This window comes from Cucurbita maxima, unplaced genomic scaffold, assembly GCF_002738345.1.
Source record: "Cucurbita maxima cultivar Rimu unplaced genomic scaffold, Cmax_1.0 Cma_Scf00034, whole genome shotgun sequence".
Classification (NCBI taxonomy): Eukaryota; Viridiplantae; Streptophyta; class Magnoliopsida; order Cucurbitales; family Cucurbitaceae; genus Cucurbita; species Cucurbita maxima.
In genome coordinates, this window is record NW_019272050.1 from 795,782 (window position 1) to 816,791 (window position 21,010).

Below are 21,010 nucleotides of genomic sequence, written 5' to 3' on the forward strand. Positions count from 1 at the left end.
CTAGAGATACATTTGAGTGAAGATAAATCATGTTATAAGTACTCGAGTCGGTCTATGAGGATAGGCTCCACTCTTAAAAAGCGAAAAGTAGGTAACATGGTATGTTACAAGAGATGTAGGAAGATATTGGGCTATCATCAAATGTTGAATCTAAATCCAAGCATAGGCAGTTACAAGAGATTTCTTCCTCTTTAGCTAAACAAGGATGAGTCTTGGCCTTGCTTTTTTACATATATATCAATAATAACAAGTACCTGAATGAGTAACATTATGATATTAATCATTATTTATTCCAAAAAAAATGTTGCCATAAGATCACATATATAATTCGCATCCAATGAAAATTACCTCAAATATGATTCTAAAAAAATGTATATAAAACCCACAAATTCTAAAATCTCGTGCAAATCATAAGAATCCATTTCATACATACCTTTATAGGCTTGAAGAAATGGTAGAATGAATTCAATCATATCCTTCAAAGAAAAACAGATTCTAAACGGACCATTTCAGTACCATCCTCGTTTATGTTCATAGGGGAAGCAACTGGCCAGTAAGTTACAATTTCTTCCTCTTCAAAGGAAACACTTCCCATTTCTTCCAAATCTAATGGACGTGACATTATAGTCAGTACAAACATCGTGGCATATATACACAAATTCACTATAATCCAATGGAGAGTAAACTATATCGGTTAAAAATCGTGCGTTATCACGATTCCCACAAATAATAATAAGTGTTACCATGCTGACTTAAAAGTAAACCAGAAGGGTGCAATCAACCCATGAAGCTTCCACCAGGCATGTTGGATTGGCCCTGGGAAGCGACCTGTCCCTGTGAAACTAACTGTGATCGCCCAGGACCTTGGACATACGATTGACCGATTCCACCCCCGACCATTTGTTGCTGCTGTTGCTGCTGCTGTTGTTGCATTTGGGGAATCTGCTGCTGGGTTTGAAGCTGTGACAATTGTGGTTGTTGGGGCTGCTGCTGCTGCTGCTGCTGCTGCTGTATTTGAGGAAGTTGCTGCTGTTGTTGCATCTGAGGAAGCTGCTGCTGCTGCTGCTGCTGCTGTTGTTGCATCTGCTGCTGCTGTTGTTGCATCTGCTGCTGCTGTTGTTGCATCTGCTGCTGTTGCATCTGAGGAAGCTGCTGCTGCTGCTGCTGCTGCTGCTGCTGCTGCTGTTGCTGCATCTGAGGAAGTTGTTGATGTTGTTGCAACTGAGAAAGTTGATGCTGTTGCTGTAGCTGTTGTTGCATCTGTTGCTGTTGCATTTGCTGCTGTTGTTGCTGTTGGATTTGCTGTTGTTGTTGTTGCTGTTGACTGGATATTTGTGGCTTAAACACAACCATATCCTGATTCAGAAAGTAGCAAAACTATGAAATACCAACCAGCAATCCATTATTAATAGCACTTGACAAAATTGGAAACAACAACAATATGGCAACCTAGATCAAAAAGAAGGCTTGATTATTTTTGGTCAAATGGGCACACTCGAGCATATTCATAGAAGTTAAGAGATAAAAATGAAAAAGCAACAAAAACAATCACAATTATAGACTATTGGACAAGAAGAGAGGGTCCTGGAATGTCAGAAAGCGACAGACAAAGTTAAAGAAGATACCAAATGGGGAAAGCAAATAAATTAATTTAATGATAAAGAGCTAGAGACATTTTTTGTTTACAGTTACAAGAAATTCAAATTAAATGCTTTGAATAAGTAAAGCAACTAACTAAATAAAATTTATGAGCATGGACCTAAATTCAAATACAGAATTATAAACAAAAAAGGTTTTTCTGTATATAGAATACTACACACGACTGCCACGTTTGTGGTTCGACGTGCCACGTGCCATTGTGTATTCACATGTACGTTGAACGTTATATAAAAAAAAAACATCTAGTGTAAACAATTAAACTCAATAATTTCAGTAGCATCAAGATTCAGCTATGTACTCGTGCTTGGGATTAATTACATCTCCATCTCACGGATATAATCAATAAAACAATGACGTTTTTTTAAAAGAATGTATACATCAGACGCAGTCCATGGCACCATCTGTATGCTAGGAAAAAAGATTGATGATACGTTGAATTGATCATTTTTATCATGATTTTGCAGACATATTAGGGCATGATCGAACACACTTTTAGCACATTGAAGAATATCATAAAAATAAAGAATTTAAACATGCTTGCTGAATAACTAACTAAGATATGGCACAGAATTATCTGCAATTAAGACTTTTAAGGAAACTGATTTAAAAAGCCTTCAAAGAAACAGAGCCTTGAAACTCTTCAAAAAATATTGTTTTTACTTTCAATTGGCCACAAAATTGAACGATACAACAAACAAATAAAAGTACTAGCCAATCAATAATGAGAGTGCTCTTCATAATATATATACATATACATGTATATACTATATATTATATATATGTAATACTCCCTCATTTCTCATCAACTTAGATTTAAAGCAGTTTGTTTGAGTTCTCTTTGGTCTTAGAGATCTCTCATCCTCAGGCCCCTTTTATGTGATTGGTTTTGTCCATTCTGAATGGTTTTGAAACATTTGTTTTTATCTTATCACAAAAAAAAAAAAAAAAAGTTTAAAAAAAAAAAGGAGCCAGGAGCCTCTCATAGATGTGTAAATTAATGAGAATTCTTAATTTGTGAGTGGTTACTGTGATTCTTGTCCTCAATATGTGTGACTATGTTTACATGCACCATTTATTGAATGTTAACAACTATAGTTCAAAACACCTTCCACATAGAAAGATTTCTGAAGATGATTAATTGAACTTTTAGAATCAGAGAAATCCGCACTTAATACACATCATCATATGCTGTATCCTACAATTGCAACACAAGAATTCTAGTAATCAAATGTTTCGGTTTAATATATGATTGCAGAACAAATAGATAAGCATCAAACATCAGTTCAATGTAGATGATTGCAAAAGAGAAACGTAGGCATCAAAGTTGCATTCGAATATTGAATTATACTTCTCAACCGAAATCTGAGATTTGTTGGTAATGTATTGACCTCAAAATGAAGGATTCTCACCATTTATTTGTTGGTAAGATAAAGAAAAAAAAAAAAATACTAGTACTAATACAAACTAATCTTTGTAGCTCAAAAACGTCTTACCCCAGGAAAAAGCATCCCTATCAAGCGGCAAGCTTTATCAGAAACAGATAGCAGTAAAGTCTGGGATGGTAGCTGGATGACTGCACACTGAACAGACCAGGGAGAGGCTTAACATCAGAAACCACTCAGAAAATAAGGTTGGATGCAGGTTCGCAGATGGAATGCAGATTAGTAATCCAAATGACCCAAAAATGCTGCAAGCACAAAGCAACGCTTGCATGTACAACTAGAACCATAAATCATTCTTGCTAGTAAAATATCAATATATACACAAAATGTTTAAAGGAAAAGCTCACTGTTGCACACTTAATTAGCATAACATAAATGTAGGACTGGTATAGGTCATTACTAGTTTAGAAACTGAGGGAGTTAATTCTCTTGAAAGCAGGCACTTCATAAAGGCTAATTCCAATTTTTGGGATGATCTTTGGATAGGCGGATCTCCTCCCTATATCTTTTCCGAAGATCTATGCTTAAGTCATGCACTATACCTCTTCCTTTCGAACTCATGGAACTCTAGCTCCCTAGCGTGGTACCCTGGCCTTTAAAGGAATCTCCTTTTGGATGATGAAATTTGAGAATGATCTCAAAGTTCACTACTCTCTTCCGTTTTCCCTCAAAGATTTTCCAGGTAGATGGCTCTCTTATGGGCATGTTCAACAAAAGCATCCTTGAAATGCCCGTATTTATTCTCCTCAATTTGGTAAGATAAAATAGATAACAAAAGAAAGAAACTCATACGTGGAAGTAGTGTATAAACTTAATTTTCAAACATCAACGGGTTATCAAATGGAGCCTTAGTGACTTGTTGGAGTTTTTTTGAACTTCGAAGATTTATTGAACAAAACCTTTAAAGTTCATCAACAAAACTTATAATTTAAAATTAATAACCCCATAAAAATAAAGAGTACTGCAATTCAACGTACGAAATCTTTTAATTGGATAAGGAGGTTTATTTATTAAAAATAAAATAGATGCAAAAAAGTTATTGAAAAAAATTCTCAACTATCTTTCCTTTGATTTTCAATTTACTTGAGTCAGCCTGTTAATAAGCCTCATGACTGCAATTCATCTATCAAAGAATCGCACTTCCGTTATATAGAATCATTTTAGGAAAAATTCCTATCACAGTCCAACAAAATCTCAGATAATCGATGATAGGGTCTGACTAGACATAAAATAACAGTAATAGTAAATAAATAATCAAAGGAGATTTGAACCATGATGTACATATTGTTATATTGAGGCGGAAACAAAGAATCCCAACGTTTTAACTAAAAGAAAGCACATCAACCTATTCAATGTTTAGAAAAAGAAAAAAAATGTAGACCACTTACAAGTTTCTTTTCTTGAAGCTGGCCAAGAAACCCATGTTGATTCATAGCTCGGAAAACAAGAAAATCAGCTTTTCCAACATATTGCCTAAAATCAAATACAACAAAACTTGAGCTGGTTTTAATTAAAATGACAGAAGAAAAAAATACTGTTATCCCACTGAGCAACAAATTACTTGTTATTCATGTGATCTTGTGAGATAAGCCGAACTATTTGCATTATCTGCGGCCAGTTTGCTGCAAGCCTATGAACATTGAAGATAGATAAACGATTACACCACAACGAAAGAAATTGAACTGATCCCCATATTTAAATGTGTAAAGTAGGGGAAGACAACTAAATCTCAAGAGGGATGGAGGTAAAAAAATATGCAGAAATGGTTCGTAAATTTCTATGCTTTGAATGAGATGAGTTAAACTCGGGAGATTTTATTAGCATGGCCAAAAAAATCCAAGACGTTAGTGAACAAAGAAATTCATGAGAACTCAAAAATGGCCGACAGATTTCTTTGGCCCCGTCGTTAGTCTTTACCATAATCGAAGTAACAAGAATCTAAAGTTTCTGATGTAGATTGCCCACCATTGATGGATACAGGAATTCAAAGGGGATATTCACATCGTACCCACACTTACCAGTGAAGAAAACAGCAACTGGCTATCAAACATCATTAACAACTAAAGAGTAGAACAGCAAATTTCAGACCAAGTGGCTATGTTAGAAAAGGCAGTATTGCTCCAGGATTAACGAGTCATTCATGAAAAATAAACCTCTGATCCCCAGTGAGTACATCGTGTAGCAGGTAATGGTCGAAGATGCCCACAACACAAATCCTTGCGAATCAAGCAGGGAAAGAGACCTTGTAGGCACTACCACTTAGTTTGTATGCTATCGAAAATGTTGTACTCCATAGTTACAACCTATTTTTGCAGTAACAGGTTTTTGCAGATGAGAACAATAACCAGGATCCTCAGGTAAAGAACCTCTAGCTTTTGTTTTCATGCTTACACATGTCATTGGCTCTATGACATAGGTGGTTGACTTAAGGATGAATCAACCACCGCAACTGAGACAGGCTCTATTAAGTAGGCAATAGAAGCAAAGGCAAGTTACTGTATCTTTTGGGATATATATTTACATAATAGAAACTGCCTGTTTCTGTTTCTTGTTGAAGGCAAATTCAGCCTGTAGAAAGCATAATCCCCTCGCTTTAAATGACAGTTAACAGAGCATCTATCAGGTTGCCTGAAGTTCCCAAAAACATTTACACCACTGATATCCACAAATCCTCTTTGATTACCTACCGAAGGGCGACAGTCCAACCAAACTGCAATTGCCTTCACTCTGTTCTCAAGCTCATTATTCCATATCAACACTGATTTCTCAGGTTCGTTTTCCAGAACTGAAGCCAGTTAAAAAATCTTCAACCAAAAAATGATCTAACCTATGTCTAACTATTTAAGAGTTCCTGATTGAAAACTAGAAAAAAGCTATGTTAAGAATTATGCATGTCAGCTTCTTCCGGACCCACAAAAGAGGCCAATTAAATCTAATACTTCCAATTATTGAGTAAATGACTGGACAATACGAATAAGTTAATTCTAACACCCCCTTCAACCCGATAACATGTATGGTATAAAGAAAATTTCCTAGTTTTACAAAATTTTATGAGTTATAAACTAAAAGGGAATCATACATAATTCTCAAAATTTTCAAATGTACGAAAGAAGTAAACTCAGAACCATAGTCAACTTACTTATCAGAAGCTGAAGCACTCCTGTAACCCTGACAAAAACAACTTAATGAGTTAAACACATCAATGAACAACTTGACATCATGGTAGAGGAAAGATCACTTTCTGATCACTATAAAAGCTTTCAATATATAAACCATTGATGTAGATGCTAAGAAAATAAAATTCATTTTTACTAAAATTGTAGAGCAAATGACTTTAAGAAATAGTAATCCATTTTTACTAAAACTACATAGCTGATGATCAGAAGCATACTTCCATTCTTGTAATAAAAACAGGCTGGCCTTGTCTCTGACCAGACAGATTTCCCTGCATTGCCATAAACAAACAATGTTTGAGATAATTTTCATTCCACCTAATTAAACTTCTAATTTCTACCGACAAAGAATACTATCTTGCAACTATTCAAAATAATCAGTTTTTAAAATAAATTGATGCAACAAATGGTGGAACATCATCAGAAGTAAAAAAGAATACAACTCTAAAAGAAATCTATCTAATATGGAACCTAGAAATAAACAAAAGTTCTACATAATTTACATTTTTTAATCTGACCTTATTCCTAATAAAAAAACATCAATTATAACTTCAAAATATACTATGAGTCATGAAGAACCAAGGACAACCACATTGAACTCTTAGCCTTGGCAAATGTTCAACAAAATTTATGATTTCACACTTTTGATTGTGTTGTAACTCATATTTAACCTCAAATTCTTACTAGCACACTTCTACATCCAAAATCATAATAAAACAAAACCCACGCATTTACTTACATGTATATATATGTGACATGGTTATTTTTTAATCATTTGTGATTATGACGGTAACAAGGTTTTTACTATTTAATGATTTAGGACAAATATTCTATACATTATTTTTTTATCATTTGTGTATGCATCTATGAAGCATAACCACTCTATTTTAGGCCGAGTGTCTGTGTCGACATGTCGGACACAAACACGCTCCAGACAAATCTCCCACACAACAATTTACAAGTCCCTTATTATTCTTTTTGAGATTAAAATAAATAAAACAAGGAATTGGTATCCACAAAATCTGAACCCTGCAAATTCCTCGTGGGGAATCCTCACACTGATTCCTGCAAAATTTAACGTAGAATTGCACAGGAAGGGGATTCAAATGGGGGCAGCGCCACGGCAGACATCCCCGCCCCATGAACATCCCTATGCAGTAATCTTCACATTGTGGGGACTTATGATAACAAGAGATTCAAAATCTTGATTTACACACTTTAAAAAAGAAGAGATTTTGCATACTTGGAACTTAGAATCAGCTTATCAACTTTTTAATTGATATATTGTCATGACCATCACGTAAAAACACACAGGCAGATTCTCAACATACCTCCCAAAATTTCACGTATTTGGATTGTGCTTGTTGCAAAGCACCTGCTGTATGCTGCGATAATGGCATGTTAGCTGCTGCATTGTTGCTCACACCAAGTGAATGCATCCCATTTTGAACTTGTTGAGGCATTCCTGGAGTGGGAATCATCGTACCATTCCCAGAAGAAACACCTGGTTGGCTTAGATTGCTAATAACATTCTGGTTCATGCTAATTCCACTTTGTACCACTTGTGTTCCTGCAAGATTTCCTTGACTCATCCCAGGTACTGATTGACTCACATTGACACCACCTTGGAGATTTCCTACTGCTTGTGAAGTGGGAATATTCGTATTTCCAGGAATATTGTTATTTGCTGAACTAAGTGAGCTTAGACCGGAGTTTGGCGCAACCTGTGTAAGAGTTGAAGACCCATTTATTGATGTCAGACCCGATTGACCAGATGAAAATACATTTTGTGCAGCTGGCACAGACGACCCCATTCCACTGGATATCATATTAGACACATGCATAGCCATTGGGGTTTGACCCATAGACGCAAGTCCTATGGAAGTCCCTCCATTTAAAGTAGCCACTCGTGCCTGAGAAATATTATTCAGGATGCTAACATTAGCAGGACCCACAGGTCGCAAAGGCTGCGAAACACCGTTCACTAGAGGTTTAAGATCTTGTGTGTTCTCATTATTTGTGATCATCTCCTGAGAAGAAAGTGGTGAAGAAGTCTGCAAGCTCGGGACTCCCTGTGAAGCTGCACGAACAACAGATGGCATATGTGGTGGATATGCGGATCCATTTGTCATAGATGTAACAGTATTTGGTTCCTGAACAAAATTATGGTATAGCATGATTCAGGTAGCAAGAATACGATTAAAAAAAGCTGAGCTTTCTCCATAGAAATTAAGAACAAAAAGAAATGACTCTTACAACTTTCACAGTAGCAGGAGGCACATTAGCAACAGAAACTGGCTGCCGGTTAATGATAGGTCCATTTGCTGGGATACACAAAAGAGAAACTCAAGTGTCAAATACTACTTGCAAATGTCATATTAACTTTTTATATATCCAGAGATCTCTAAACTCAACATGAGTAGGAAATATGAAAGAACCAAAGAAGCCGTCAAAAAATTCTGTCACGTCAAACACAGGGATATCAAAGGACAAACAAAACCCAAAAGAGTCCTGATTTTAACCATCAGTTAAATCTGATTTGATTGCCTATTTAGATAAAACTCAACTATAATCCATTATCTTTCATAAGAATCTAAATCTACCTGGTTCAAATTACATTTCAAATACCAGATCTAAATGCTAATTAGCATACTGAAGACTTGCAGTCGCCAAGGCATCTATAACAATAAGCTAAATACATTCCATAAGCAAATGCATCTAATTGACCAGGATCAGACGATGATAAGCTAGTGAGAGGGGACCTGATGGAGTAGTGGTTGGAGGTGGTCCTGTAACAGGCACAACAGGAGATATGTCCATTTTCACAGGACTCTGGTTTGCAGATAAAGTAGTAATTCCAGGACGACTTAAAGCTGCACGGGCTTCCACAAAATTTTCAGAGATCAAAACAAGATACGAGGGGATTTTAACATAATCAATAGGTGGATCTGCTGCCCGCAGGTTGCGCTTTCCCTTCATTAACAAGTGGAGCGGTCAGTTGAATATATTTACAAATGAGACCATTAATGTTTATTAATAATGCTGATTATAGTGCCACAAGATAAGCGGCTGAAAACTTTATAGAAATCATTCCTTCTCAACATTTGCAATCCATGATAATTGATGTACAAGTCCTTATAATTCTGCTCAATCTCAAATTACTGAAAATAATTTGGTAATGCAAACTATCAAAGATTTGAGCCATTCAGGAATTGATGATTGTCTATGGTGGGATAAAACAACGAGCAAAGTTGGTTAAATCTAGAATATTTGAAAGGTTAGAAATTGAACTGGCGATGACAGCATGCCAGAGAAACTCCAGACTTCACCATTACTAAATTAATAGAAGAAAACTTTGAATGCTTGATACAGGAAATATGTATCTAATGGTAGAATCCGAGAAGTTGCAAGGGACAAGCCTCCCTTTTATGTGCACGTGTGAGGGAGGAGGGAGCTGGAATAGACATCCGTACTTACAGCATTGTAAATTGCTCTTAGCTTTGGAAGCTGTTTGGGACAAATAACTGACAGAGATATGAAGCACTGCACAGAAAGATGGTTTAGTTAACTTAGCTACACTACTGGGAAGAAAAGTAAATTTTCATCAACTTGAAAAAAAATAAATTATGTGATGTGAACCTGAGCAAATGATTTAGCAACTGTCTCGGCATATGATTGAGAACTCCCGGACTGTGGTTCAACATTGTCCTGTTGCTCCAAATTTGGCACCGTTGGTCTATATACAGGCGTTGGCAGGGGATAAGGATTGCTTGCAGCAACAAGAATACAGTGCTTCTGCACATCCATAGTTTGTTGATTTTGACCTCCATTTTGCTGAGTTGGGAACATCTGGATAGAAATTTATCGCACAAGAAACATCATAAGGGATACAAGTGAAGGTAAATGAATATAAAGTCATGCTCTATTTCTTTCGTGAGAACAAGAAATTATGGTAGTAATTAGCAAAAGAATTTTAAAGTGGACACATTCAAAAGTTTACTTCATTCCGAAAATTAACAAAAAGAAGAAAGTTTCAGAATCATACGAGAGACTTCGAGAGATATTGAAGTATATAAAGAGAGGCATCAATATCATACAAACCACAGGGCCTATAAAAAAAACTATACAGTTAATATTACAAATGATTTAATTAAAACGATCAATACTTCATAGACAATTTAAATTGGATGGCCGTAGCAGATCCAAAGCTTAACTGCATACACAGTTTTGCACCATCCTGTACGTCATTTCCAAGCATCACTGTATTTTTTTCATAAAAACTGAACTGTTCCATTGAAAACATAAAAAAATAGTCTGGCATATGCAAAGAGATTACAAAAATATGAAACCCATCCCAAGCTAATTATAGCTCATAGCAAAAGCCTTCAAACGAAAACCAACTAACTTCAAATCAAACGAAGTCAAAAACAAGTCTCGTCATTCTAAAATTATCTAGATGTATTGAGTTATAACACACATTTTCACTTTCAGTTATAAAGAGAAAACCTATTTATGCATCAAACTCAAAGAACAAAAACTCAAGAATTCCATAATTTTATAATGTGAAGAATTAAATACGTGACATGGTGAGGGAAGAGAGCAAGAGGTCAAACAATCTGGAACACCATCGGTATGTCTAATACAGAAGAAAACATTCAGAAGAAGATGAGAAGATGAGAGATGAAAAAGAACCAAAAAATACAACTTGGGTCATTCAGAAATGAAGAGAAGATAAAGCACCATAAAAGTAGTTCAGAAGAACAAGTTCAGAGAGCAAGAAAATGCGTACCATAAGTGCTTCACCTAGCCCTTCAGCTATTGCAGCATCACTGAATCCACCACCGGAAAAGGGAATAGCTGAAAGCCATTGTATAAAAGTATCAGCATCTCTTGTCCACCCAGTCCGCTGTACTAGACAACCTGAAAAAAGAAAAATGGAGATAAAAGAGAATGGACATATTCAACATAATGTCACACGCTAAATTTCCACCAAAACTAACCAGATGCCACATGACACTTTGTCTACTGGATGTGACTAGTTTCATTCTAGTAACAAAATATATATATATATAGAAAATCTTTGAAACTAAATTGCTGAACTTATTCGGTGACTTGGAAAAAGATTATTGTTAGAAAAATATTCTCCAATTGCAATTTACTTTAGCTAATATATAAGCCATATGTAAAGGTTTAAAGAAACTTAGAACTACGGAAGTATATGGGACACAAATGGAAGACTTAGTCCAGAAAGTTGTCAATATACAACATTTGACGAGATGACATCAGCTAAAATTTCTGTAAGCCTTTCATGATCACATTTAGCTAGACTATGGAATGAAAATGACAAACATGGAATGTTTTGGTGTTGGAATAACTGCTCAACATCAGAGCATAAACATAATGAATCAGGAAAAATAAACTCCTTACGAACCACAATACGATCCATGAGTATGAAATGTGACCAGAGAGAACTCAACGTTAGAGGTTGGTGGTTTCTGCATTCCAAAAGAGTAAATCGTTACATGGTCAGGTGGAGAGAAGGATGATTACCTAGTTTATATACTAGACGAGTCACAAGAGTATACTTTGTCTGGAGGCAAGCATAAGAAATGATTATTAAATAATATGATTTTAAGGACTACAGTTGATTTCATGTTTTTTTATTGAGTTTTGAATGAGTTAGATTTGAAATGAACGTGATCAAATAGTCTGTCTCGATGTTGCCTCAAAATGAAAAGAAAATAAATACTTCACCTATACTTATAATCAATGAAAACTTGAAGATTGATAGCATTTGTAATCTTGAAAAATTCATAAGGCAAAATTTGTAACCTTTGAAATTGAAGCAAATAGAAATCTTAAAATTGAATGGGCTAGATTTGTGCAGAAAACTATCTGAAGAATATTTTTTTCGTTTTTGTTTTCAAAACTGTTTCTCAAAAGTGTGAATAACTGACTTGTAAAAGTTCATACAACTGAGCACCCATAAAACACTATTCACAATGACATGGATTGGAAAGGAAACAACCACATTCTCTCTCAAAAATAGGCCACTAATAAGAACAATTTAAAGGAAACGAAAGAGGGGGGAAACTATTAAAAACCAATTATCCAAAAACATTTTTACATAACCTTTGCTATAAAATCAGAACTAAAATCAGACCTACGTTTTCACCAACTAATTAAACCTAATATTATCAAATTATCACACATCTCAATAGGAACATCAGCTTTAACTATAAATCCTACAAATGATAAAGGCCTTAATCTTGAAGTCGTCTTCAAAATGAAAAAAGAAACAAACCAAGAGTTTCATCCAGTATCAACATGGAAGTACCATGTATCAATCAAAATGGAAGGACCATACATCAATTTCAGAATGCCTACAACAGTATCCTCTGTTATAAACCTGGATTGACAAATGAATTCAAAAGGTACTGGGATATTCTCTATATTTCAAAACCTGAACAAATAGAATTATTACATACATGAAATGTTAGGGATAAAATATCTTAGTCTCCTAAAAAAGAAAGAGGCGTACCTGCCCAGTTAATTCATTTCCACCGAAACATCTGCACAAATCAAAAGTTAAATTTAACATATCTTTAATATCATCAAAAATTATCCATGAGCTATATCTAACATCAGGAAGTAACAAAAATAAATAAAAGGTGTATTCATTTATGAATTTTCAAATGAAACTGTAAAGAAAACATCTTCAGCACTGTGTCCAACGGTACATGTTCTATAACATCCTACCATGCTTTCTTTCATTGTATGCATTACACAGAAGTTTACACAATGCTAAAATAACTCAAGTACTCTTGTTCTGTTTTTTCTGATACTCTTATTTGTAATCTTAAGACTTGTAAACCCTCGAGTTGATCTACAGGAATTATTTTACCGTGTGAAATATGTGTTCTCTCTTTTACATTACTTGATATCATTTCCAATGTGCCCAGGGCCACTCCAAAAAATACAAAACAAGAGAGGTGGAAGTTACACTGGTAACTATTTAGACTATTTGGAATCCAACTCTTGGTAGCCAACCGCATCACGTCAGATTAACCAAAATGTGTAGACACAACCACCTCCCATTGCAGAGTATTGCCACCCATTATGACAAGCACAGACTAGAAGGAGACCGTTTGGAAAGAACTAATGTCCAGAACCTCCAATCCTCGACCTAATAGTCCATAGCAGCTTATCAACTGTCAGTATGCTGGACACCTTCATGACATTGATGATAGTAAAAGTGATATCTCAAGTAGTATACACCTTTGTGTACAGGGATTAATATATAGAGTGATAACAGAGTCACTGAGACGGGCTAGTGAAAAGACCTTGGTACTATGTTATCTATAAACTTCGAAGAATAATATGTAACGTGATTACAAGGAGGCAGATAGGTTGGCAATAAAAAAAAGGGAAGGGATATAATCTTATGAGCTAAATATGGAAGAAAATTTGCACCCCCAATTTTGGAAGAGATAGAGGTCGTAGTTAATAAACTAAAACAGCGTGGAATCTCCAGAAAAGTTTCAATTTCAAGAATGGAACTTCACTCCTGGCCCGTTAACAAATTCTGCAGTATTGCAATGGAACGATTGCGTCGACCAAAACCAGAGTGCAACCAATACCCAAAATGAGAAGATGTACATAGCGACTGTATAGAAATAACCATGAACTACGATGCCTCCAAACCAGGTACCCACGGTAACAAATCGTGAGTTCTACAGAAATAAATATGCGACTCGAGCATTAATTGTCAAAATAGTATCGTGATCACGACACAAGCAGGTTACAACAAGTATGATACAGTTCCAGTTTAAAATGGAGACTCGGCCAGTTTTGATGTACGAATTTGGGGAAAAATCAACACACTGATCATGATCGTGCACATAATAGCCCATTCGCTAAATTATAACCTATTGACGAGTCAACAGACAAATGAAGCTTTCTAGACATCCCCTAAAATCCTAAAAAACAATCAATAACATAAGAAAACGCGTACTTACACAATTTCACCTCCCTTTAAAATTAATAAGCAGGAAGGAGATGGAAGAACAGATAGGTTAAAAGAGGATTACCTGACAATCTTCTCAATGTAATCCGTTACGACGGTTTGCCAGAAGGGACCCATGGCTGCAGTACCTTCAACGACCACTATCAGCTGCTTCTCCGCCATCGAATGACTCAGAAACTGTATCTTCAACGCTTCGGGGAAGAAAAAATAACAGCCAGAACGTGCGCGTTCTCTGGTTTATCAATCTATGATCCCGATTTTCTGATGAACTCCGGAACCGGGAAGAGAGCGCGCAAATGGTAGACTTTGGAAACTGATGCGAAATTACAGAACTGGCAACGCTTCTACTTCTCCCTCCGCCGGTTTTGACAAAGCTAAAGAGTAAATTAACTTGATTTTTTTTTTTTTTTTTTTTTTTTTTTTTTTTTTTTTTTTTTTTTTTTTTTTTTTTTTTTTTTTTTTTTTTTTTTTTTTTTTTTTTAGGTTCGTTAATAAGTGGTAAATTAAATTTCAAAAAATATATATATATATATATATTTGTTATTGTAAAATATTATTCATTTTCAATTGCTTCGTATTTCAATTACAACTGCGTTTTTAGAAGAAGAAATACAATAAAAATGTCTGTCTACGTTTAGACAAGGAAATGTTTTCTTCCGCCACTAACGAAAAGGCTCGATGAAGGGAAGGAAAGGAGAACGCTTTCAGAGCTCGAGACTAGTTTCTTCTTCATAAAGAAAACAAAAAAAAAAGTATGCAATGGTCTACGGTGCATGTTATTTGAAGGGAACATGCTTTTTCGACCGTAGTGGTATGATTGTTGGGCTTTTTCCTCGTTCTGCCCGCTACTCTATTAGGTAAGATAGTTGTCTTCAAGCTTTGTTTGCCCTTTCTCGTAAATAGTTATAAATTAACCCGAGAAAGCACGTCAACCACAAAAATGAATGAGAGACTTTATGTTTTTTGGAATATACATAGAGAACGAATCACTGATTATTAAATATAAAAATAACGCGAATAAATAAATACCTTTGTCATATTTATTTAAACATTTTAATAAGGAAAGTAATGGTAAAATAATATGAATATTGACGACAGAGTCCCTCTCAAATGTATTGAATATAAGAGTTTTTTAATTTTAATATTAATTTTTTAATATTACTTTGAAATAAAATATGACAGAGGTAGATATTTTTTAACATTTAAAAATAAAAAAAAATTATAATTATTTTAAAAGTTAAATAGTTTTTAAATAAAATATTAACTGTTTCAATATACCATTTTTTAAGAGCTTTTAAGGGCAATTTAGAGATTTTATTTTTTTTAGCCATTTTTTAATTATTTAAAATGAGTCACTATTATTGTTTTAAATTTAATTAAATTTTCCAATCATTAAATGCCGAAAAAAAAGCCCGTTATATAGATCATGAACAAAAGTAGCCCATTGGCCCACCACAGTTCTGTTGTTCATCAACACGAAATCTTGGCGACGAAGGAAACGAGGAGTAAATACCAGAGAGCAACAATCAACAAATAACAACGAGATATTGACCCACCAATTCTATATTCAAATTAGCCTCAAACTTCAGCGCGTGTATCGAGCTGTCTCTACTTGGGTGTTCATCGTTGAGGATTGCGCGAGCGAGGCAGGGGGTTTGTTCATCCAAACTTGAGTTGATAATTGTTCTTCTTGGAGCCGATTTGAAAGCAAATTAGTGTTGAAGGGGTCCCTGAACAAATTTTCATTGGCCCTATTCGTTTTTTCTTCCTACTTGAATCAGTTACCCGGTGATTGAGTTTTGATTTTGTCGAAGATGCTGCTGCAATTTTCAGACCCGGCCAAGCTTAAAACCAAGATGGTATGTTTCTGTTCTTCTGGGTTTTTTAATTTGAATTGCCATATGAGTTTTTTCGAGTGTGGAATTGTGATGTGGTGGAGGTTTCAAGAGCCAATTTCATGGTTGTAATGTAGTTTTGATCCTGCCTTAATCAGTCTCAGGTTATAAATTCAAGCCATGTGGCTACCTATTAGGATTTCGTCTCCAATTATCTTGGCAATTAAGTACTTCAGAGCTGGATAGAACTAAAAATGGTCGAGGGGCACGTATGATACATATGTGTGTATATATATATATCTTTCATCGACCACGTTACGGGGAATGACCCAAGAACAAAAAAGCTTAGATACAACATAAGATGTTCATCCTTGCCCGAATAAAAGGAAGGGTTTGTGCTGCCCGCTCTAAAGGTTTTCCAAGAACTTCTTTGGGTGGGAAAGTCTAGACTAGAACTGACTGACTCTTGAAGAGATAAACCATCAAAAGCAGGCAACAAAAAGTCCCTTCCATTTTTTTTTTTTTTTTTTTTGCAAGTAGAGCATTAAAAACACCAAAGCTAGCCTATCTAGTAATCGTGCAAGTGGAGAGAATTCCATACTTGAGAGAAACTATACCAAAAAATTGAAAATGAGATTCCTTCTAGACTAGCTTTCGTTTGAGTAATTACTGAACTCAACTAAGCTACAAGTTAGAGACCAATATGAGTATAGCACAGGCAGAAATTCAGGCCGTACCGAAGAAGTCTTTGAACTATAAGTAATAAGGGATTAAAGAAAATCGAAAATCATAAAGAGTAGTGAAAGAAATACTAGTTAGAGAGCTTAGTAGTCTTTGTTATGGTTAATTATCATTTGAGACTATAGTGATAATTTGTCAATATGCACAGTGTGTGTTTGAGGACAAATTCATTGCCCGCGATTCCAGTACACTTGAACAACTGAAGGAGATGACTTCTAGGCGTAAAGTGATTGAGGAGTCCATTAATGAAACTAGCTTTATCACAGATGCTATTGCAAGAGAAATGTCTGGCGGGTTGTCTTCCCACACTCAACAGGTAACATATCAATAATTTGCCAACCTTATTGGTAAATGCTCCTTTGTGATTCTAATACATGAATATATATGTTCTTTCACGCTAAAGGTGCCTTGGATTTGTAACGACCCTAGATTTCTACTTAACCTGAAGTCATTATTGGATATATAATGTAATCATTTTATACGGAAATAATCATTTGAAACTTCATCGTAAAACACTGTCATGGACTTACATAACTTTCTTATGCATGTGTCATGGTCTCTACTTGTTTTATTTTAATTTTCGTTATGTTGCTTTAAAGACGTTTTCAAATATGTAAGTCTATGACAATGTTTTACGATGATGTTTCAATGTTTATTTCCACGTAATAGAGGATGATAGATGGATTTGGCTTGATTTATTCCTACAATTTCAGCCCATTTACATATATGCTTGATTTAAACCAATGATTTCTCCATCTCTTCCTATGATTTGGTGGTTCAGCTTTGTCTGTCTGTCTCGGTTTTATCTTTTTATGAGATTGTCATGGCTGTTGTATGCTCATTCAATTATGTTCTGTGTTCAAAACATTCCAGGTCCTTCATAAACTACTGCAATACCTGCCCTTATTGGAAAATTTTGTTTCCCAAGTTGATCTGGTCGGCTATAACCTCAAGATTGTTCAATGGACATCAGACCTAAAGATACGATGGTCGAGTGCTCTGAGCTCATCATCATTATTTCATCTTAGGGGTCCAAAATTTTTCCAAATAGATAACTTGAGGTTCGAGGTAGCGATGACTCTTTTCCTATACGGTGCTGTTCTTAGGAAGAGGGCCTTAGAAGTTATATCAGAAGGTGGGTAGTAATGATGAACTAGTTTCCTGTACAAGTTTTGGATTTATACCTATTGGATCACTTACTTTTCTCTTATACAGATAAAGTGCAATCTGCGACCTTTTTCAGAGAAGCTGCCGGGGTTTATCAATATCTAGCTAAGGATATTCTTCCATCTATTCAACACTGCGTGCCTTCTGAAAGGCCACCAGAAGTTATTCCATCTACTTCTGTTGCAATGAGTCTTGTTTGTTTAGCTGAGGCTCAGGTTAGTTTTCTGGTCTCTGAAAACCACCTTGAAAGTTCATCCGATAATTGTTGGATCATGGAGTGCTGCTTATTTATTATTCAATTGTTATACATTGTAAAGCTATATATGAAAAATGGTCATATATAAAGTTGGTAAAGTTATATCTGGTAGATAGTTACATAACCAATATACAGTAGTTGGTTATATCTGGTAAAATTATATATATACTAAATTGAATCATATATATGTTCCTGGCCTGCATGAGGACTTGTGTGTATGTTTTGGAATAGGGATGTTCGCTTTTTGTAACAAGTAGACCCATGATACGGACTAATAGATGTTCATACTCTTACCCGAAAGTCATATATCTATATCATAGTTGGCCAATTCCCCACGGCTTCTCGCCTTTCATGAATGTGTCCCCCTTTGCTTATGTGAGTTTTACCCGCCTTTGATTCCGCTTGCTCCTGACTCCCTATGAGCCATTTGACGACCTTGACTTTTTTAAAGGGTTGGCGGGACATGGGAGCCTAAGCTCATACGTTGATTATCCCTATAGGCAGTGCTTTGAAAATGTACTTTTTGTATCCTATGTATTCGCTTCTACTATACATACTTGAAACCATCGATATAAATCTTTAGCCAATATTCCACCTTGAATTTTCTCTCTCAAGTTCTTTGTGTTCATCTAGATCAAATGTGTGCGTTATTGTACAATCCTAACAATAAATGGCCTTAAACTTGATAGTGCACTTTGTGAGGTATGTTCGAGAGTGATTTCGGAATGACAAAAACCACTTTATCATTCTTCTGTAGTGGTTTTGAACATGATAAAAGTGATTCCTATATCGCTCTCAAGCATGCCTTAAATAGTATAATTGGCCTTGATCGGGGTTAGGAATTCGGGAGGTATCGTTTTCTTTTTAAGACTGTTCTCAATGATGTTTATCTATATTGATCATGTCATAAAAAACATATCAGGCTGTCACAACGATGAGGGCTGAAGAAAAGGGATCTATTTCAAGTCTTTTGGCTAAGCTACACTATGGTATTGTTGACTTGCTCAATGAATCAGCTAATCATTTACGCATATTCTCTGGAGAATCCTCAAGCTTTCTGGTACGAATGCTTCCTGCTAGTTCATGCTCGTTTTAAATGTTCATATCGAACTAGCTCGTATGTATAAGACTCGTTATAATCTTTATCATTTTTCGTCGGTATAGGAATTTCTATCAGCTTTTCGAGCTCTACACGAGTTGAAAAGTCGAAAAAATCTTGCAAAAGAATTGATGTCTGGTGGCCAAGTTGGACTTGCTATAGGTATTCTTAGACATGCATTAACCGATGTGAAAAAGGAAATGCCAAGAGAAAATTCCTGGAAACTTGTTTTCGGAACAGAAATAGATATTGTAGCTGAAACGCTAAGGAAGTTCGAACGTGAGAATGAGATCGTATGGCATAAGAAAATTCCTTCGAGAGATGAGTTGCCAACGCTTAAAGGTAGCCGAATCGTCAAGTCGATACCATATTGTCCCAAAAAATGGGAGAGAGAGCTAGCATTCAAGATGTGAACCAAAGCTAGAAGTATATATTGGGTCTTGTTCTTGTTGGGGAGCTACTTTTGCCCCCAACCTCATTCTATCAAAGTATAAGAAAAATATCTCCTTAGGTGGTTGAGAGAATTGTTGGTGAAAATGTGAAGCATTTGTATAGGAAGTGACATTTATTACTGTGGTTGCTATTTCTCTGCCAACTATCGAAGCTTTCGTTGAAATAAAATTCTTGAATCAAAGAAATTCACCTCTTATACAAAATTTGGATCATAAACAAAACTAAAATTAGATTAGAGTATTAAAAAGTAAGATTTGGAACTTTGTTCTAAATTAAGTCACTCCACAATAGACAATAGGAGGTGAAAGTAAAGTCTGAACTTGAAAGCTCCACTTCAACCGTTTCTCAATTGAGTCGTTTGTAACACATGAAATGGAAGTTAAACAACACATGAAAGGAAGGTTGAATCGAGCCCATTCAATTTTGTAGATGGAGAAAGAATGTTTGTTGAATCAGGCTCAATTCGAACATTTTGAACACCTTTTATCACAGTCATGTAAAATTTGTCAAAATATTTATGTTTTTTTTAGCTAATTAATTCAAAAGGATAATTTTTTATATATAGATGTTGATGAGTTTAGCTGAGTTGTAATATTTTAAAAAATAATAAATTTTTTAAATAATGAACCTTAACCAATCTGATATGAACCAAAAGACATCAAATCATACAATATACTTCAATGAAGATGTGAAAAAAAGGTTGTCAAAATTATCAAAAGATGTTTCAATTCATGCCACATTGAAGAAGAATGAAGTTTGATTGTTATAAATTTTGGGTGAGTTACAATTTAGAGTTATTGTATTTCATTTATGTATTTTAAGACTTTATTTACTATAGGTTACAATTACATAATGGTTAATTATGGCCATTAAGTATGAATGTTACAACTCTTGGAATGACTTTAGTAGTTTCATTTTGAGGCTATATAAAGTCATGTATGTTGTATGTGTAAGAGACTTGAAAAATATAGTAAAAAAAAGCATTTGTGCTCTCCTTTAGCTAATGGCTAAGTTTCTTTGCAATTTTATGTAGTTTAGGTTGCATGTAGAATCATTCAAGCTCGACATGATCAATCTTGCTTGTGGAGTGATTCGAATCTCATGGAAGTGTTCTTGCCTTGAGATATTTGATCAACAAGAATCATTCAAGCTAGACATG

The 21,010-nt window shown here is 35.2% G+C and overlaps 2 protein-coding genes across 5 annotated transcripts; one reads left to right on the forward strand and one right to left on the reverse strand.

Annotated features, from left to right (window-relative positions):
- Window positions 1-389: 389 nt before the first annotated feature.
- On the reverse strand, window positions 390-14,655 carry LOC111467555 (mediator of RNA polymerase II transcription subunit 25-like). Of its 4 annotated transcripts, none has more exons than XM_023112500.1 (16): window positions 14,365-14,655; window positions 12,816-12,846; window positions 11,706-11,769; window positions 11,064-11,194; window positions 9,914-10,123; window positions 9,752-9,817; window positions 9,037-9,247; window positions 8,531-8,598; window positions 7,606-8,427; window positions 6,493-6,546; window positions 6,241-6,269; window positions 4,663-4,731; window positions 4,490-4,574; window positions 3,153-3,239; window positions 1,186-1,356; window positions 390-1,062 (listed from the first exon to the last, which is right to left on the reverse strand). In XM_023112500.1, the coding sequence occupies exons 1-16, from the start codon at window positions 14,460-14,462 to the stop codon at window positions 778-780; spliced, it is 2,481 nt and encodes an 826-aa protein (XP_022968268.1). In that variant the 5' UTR covers window positions 14,463-14,655; the 3' UTR covers window positions 390-777. The 4 variants fall into 4 exon arrangements, with proteins under 4 accessions (XP_022968268.1, XP_022968270.1, XP_022968267.1 ...); XM_023112502.1 differs by having other exon boundaries at window positions 390-951; window positions 1,183-1,356; window positions 14,365-14,654; XM_023112499.1 differs by having other exon boundaries at window positions 390-1,356.
- A 1,106-nt stretch (window positions 14,656-15,761) lies between these two features.
- Window positions 15,762-19,988, forward strand: LOC111467531. The gene is made up of 6 exons (XM_023112463.1): window positions 15,762-16,159; window positions 17,025-17,192; window positions 17,750-18,011; window positions 18,092-18,258; window positions 19,222-19,359; window positions 19,464-19,988. The coding sequence occupies exons 1-6, from the start codon at window positions 16,115-16,117 to the stop codon at window positions 19,809-19,811; spliced, it is 1,128 nt and encodes a 375-aa protein (XP_022968231.1). The 5' UTR covers window positions 15,762-16,114; the 3' UTR covers window positions 19,812-19,988.
- The last annotated feature ends 1,022 nt before the right edge of the window (window positions 19,989-21,010 follow it).

Coding starts and splice junctions, on each gene's coding strand:
- LOC111467531 (XM_023112463.1), top strand. CDS start 16,115: ATGCTGCTGCAATTTTCAGACCCGGCCAAGCTTAAAACCAAGATG. Junction 16,160..17,024: donor CCAAGCTTAAAACCAAGATG/GTATGTTTCTGT, acceptor CAATATGCACAG/TGTGTGTTTGAGGACAAATT. Junction 19,360..19,463: donor GAGAATCCTCAAGCTTTCTG/GTACGAATGCTT, acceptor TCGTCGGTATAG/GAATTTCTATCAGCTTTTCG.
- LOC111467555 (XM_023112499.1), bottom strand. CDS start 14,462: ATGGCGGAGAAGCAGCTGATAGTGGTCGTTGAAGGTACTGCAGCCATG. Junction 12,847..14,364: donor TACATTGAGAAGATTGTCAG/GTAATCCTCTTT, acceptor TGATTTGTGCAG/ATGTTTCGGTGGAAATGAAT. Junction 11,195..11,705: donor TACTCATGGATCGTATTGTG/GTTCGTAAGGAG, acceptor TTCTTTTTTCAG/GTTGTCTAGTACAGCGGACT.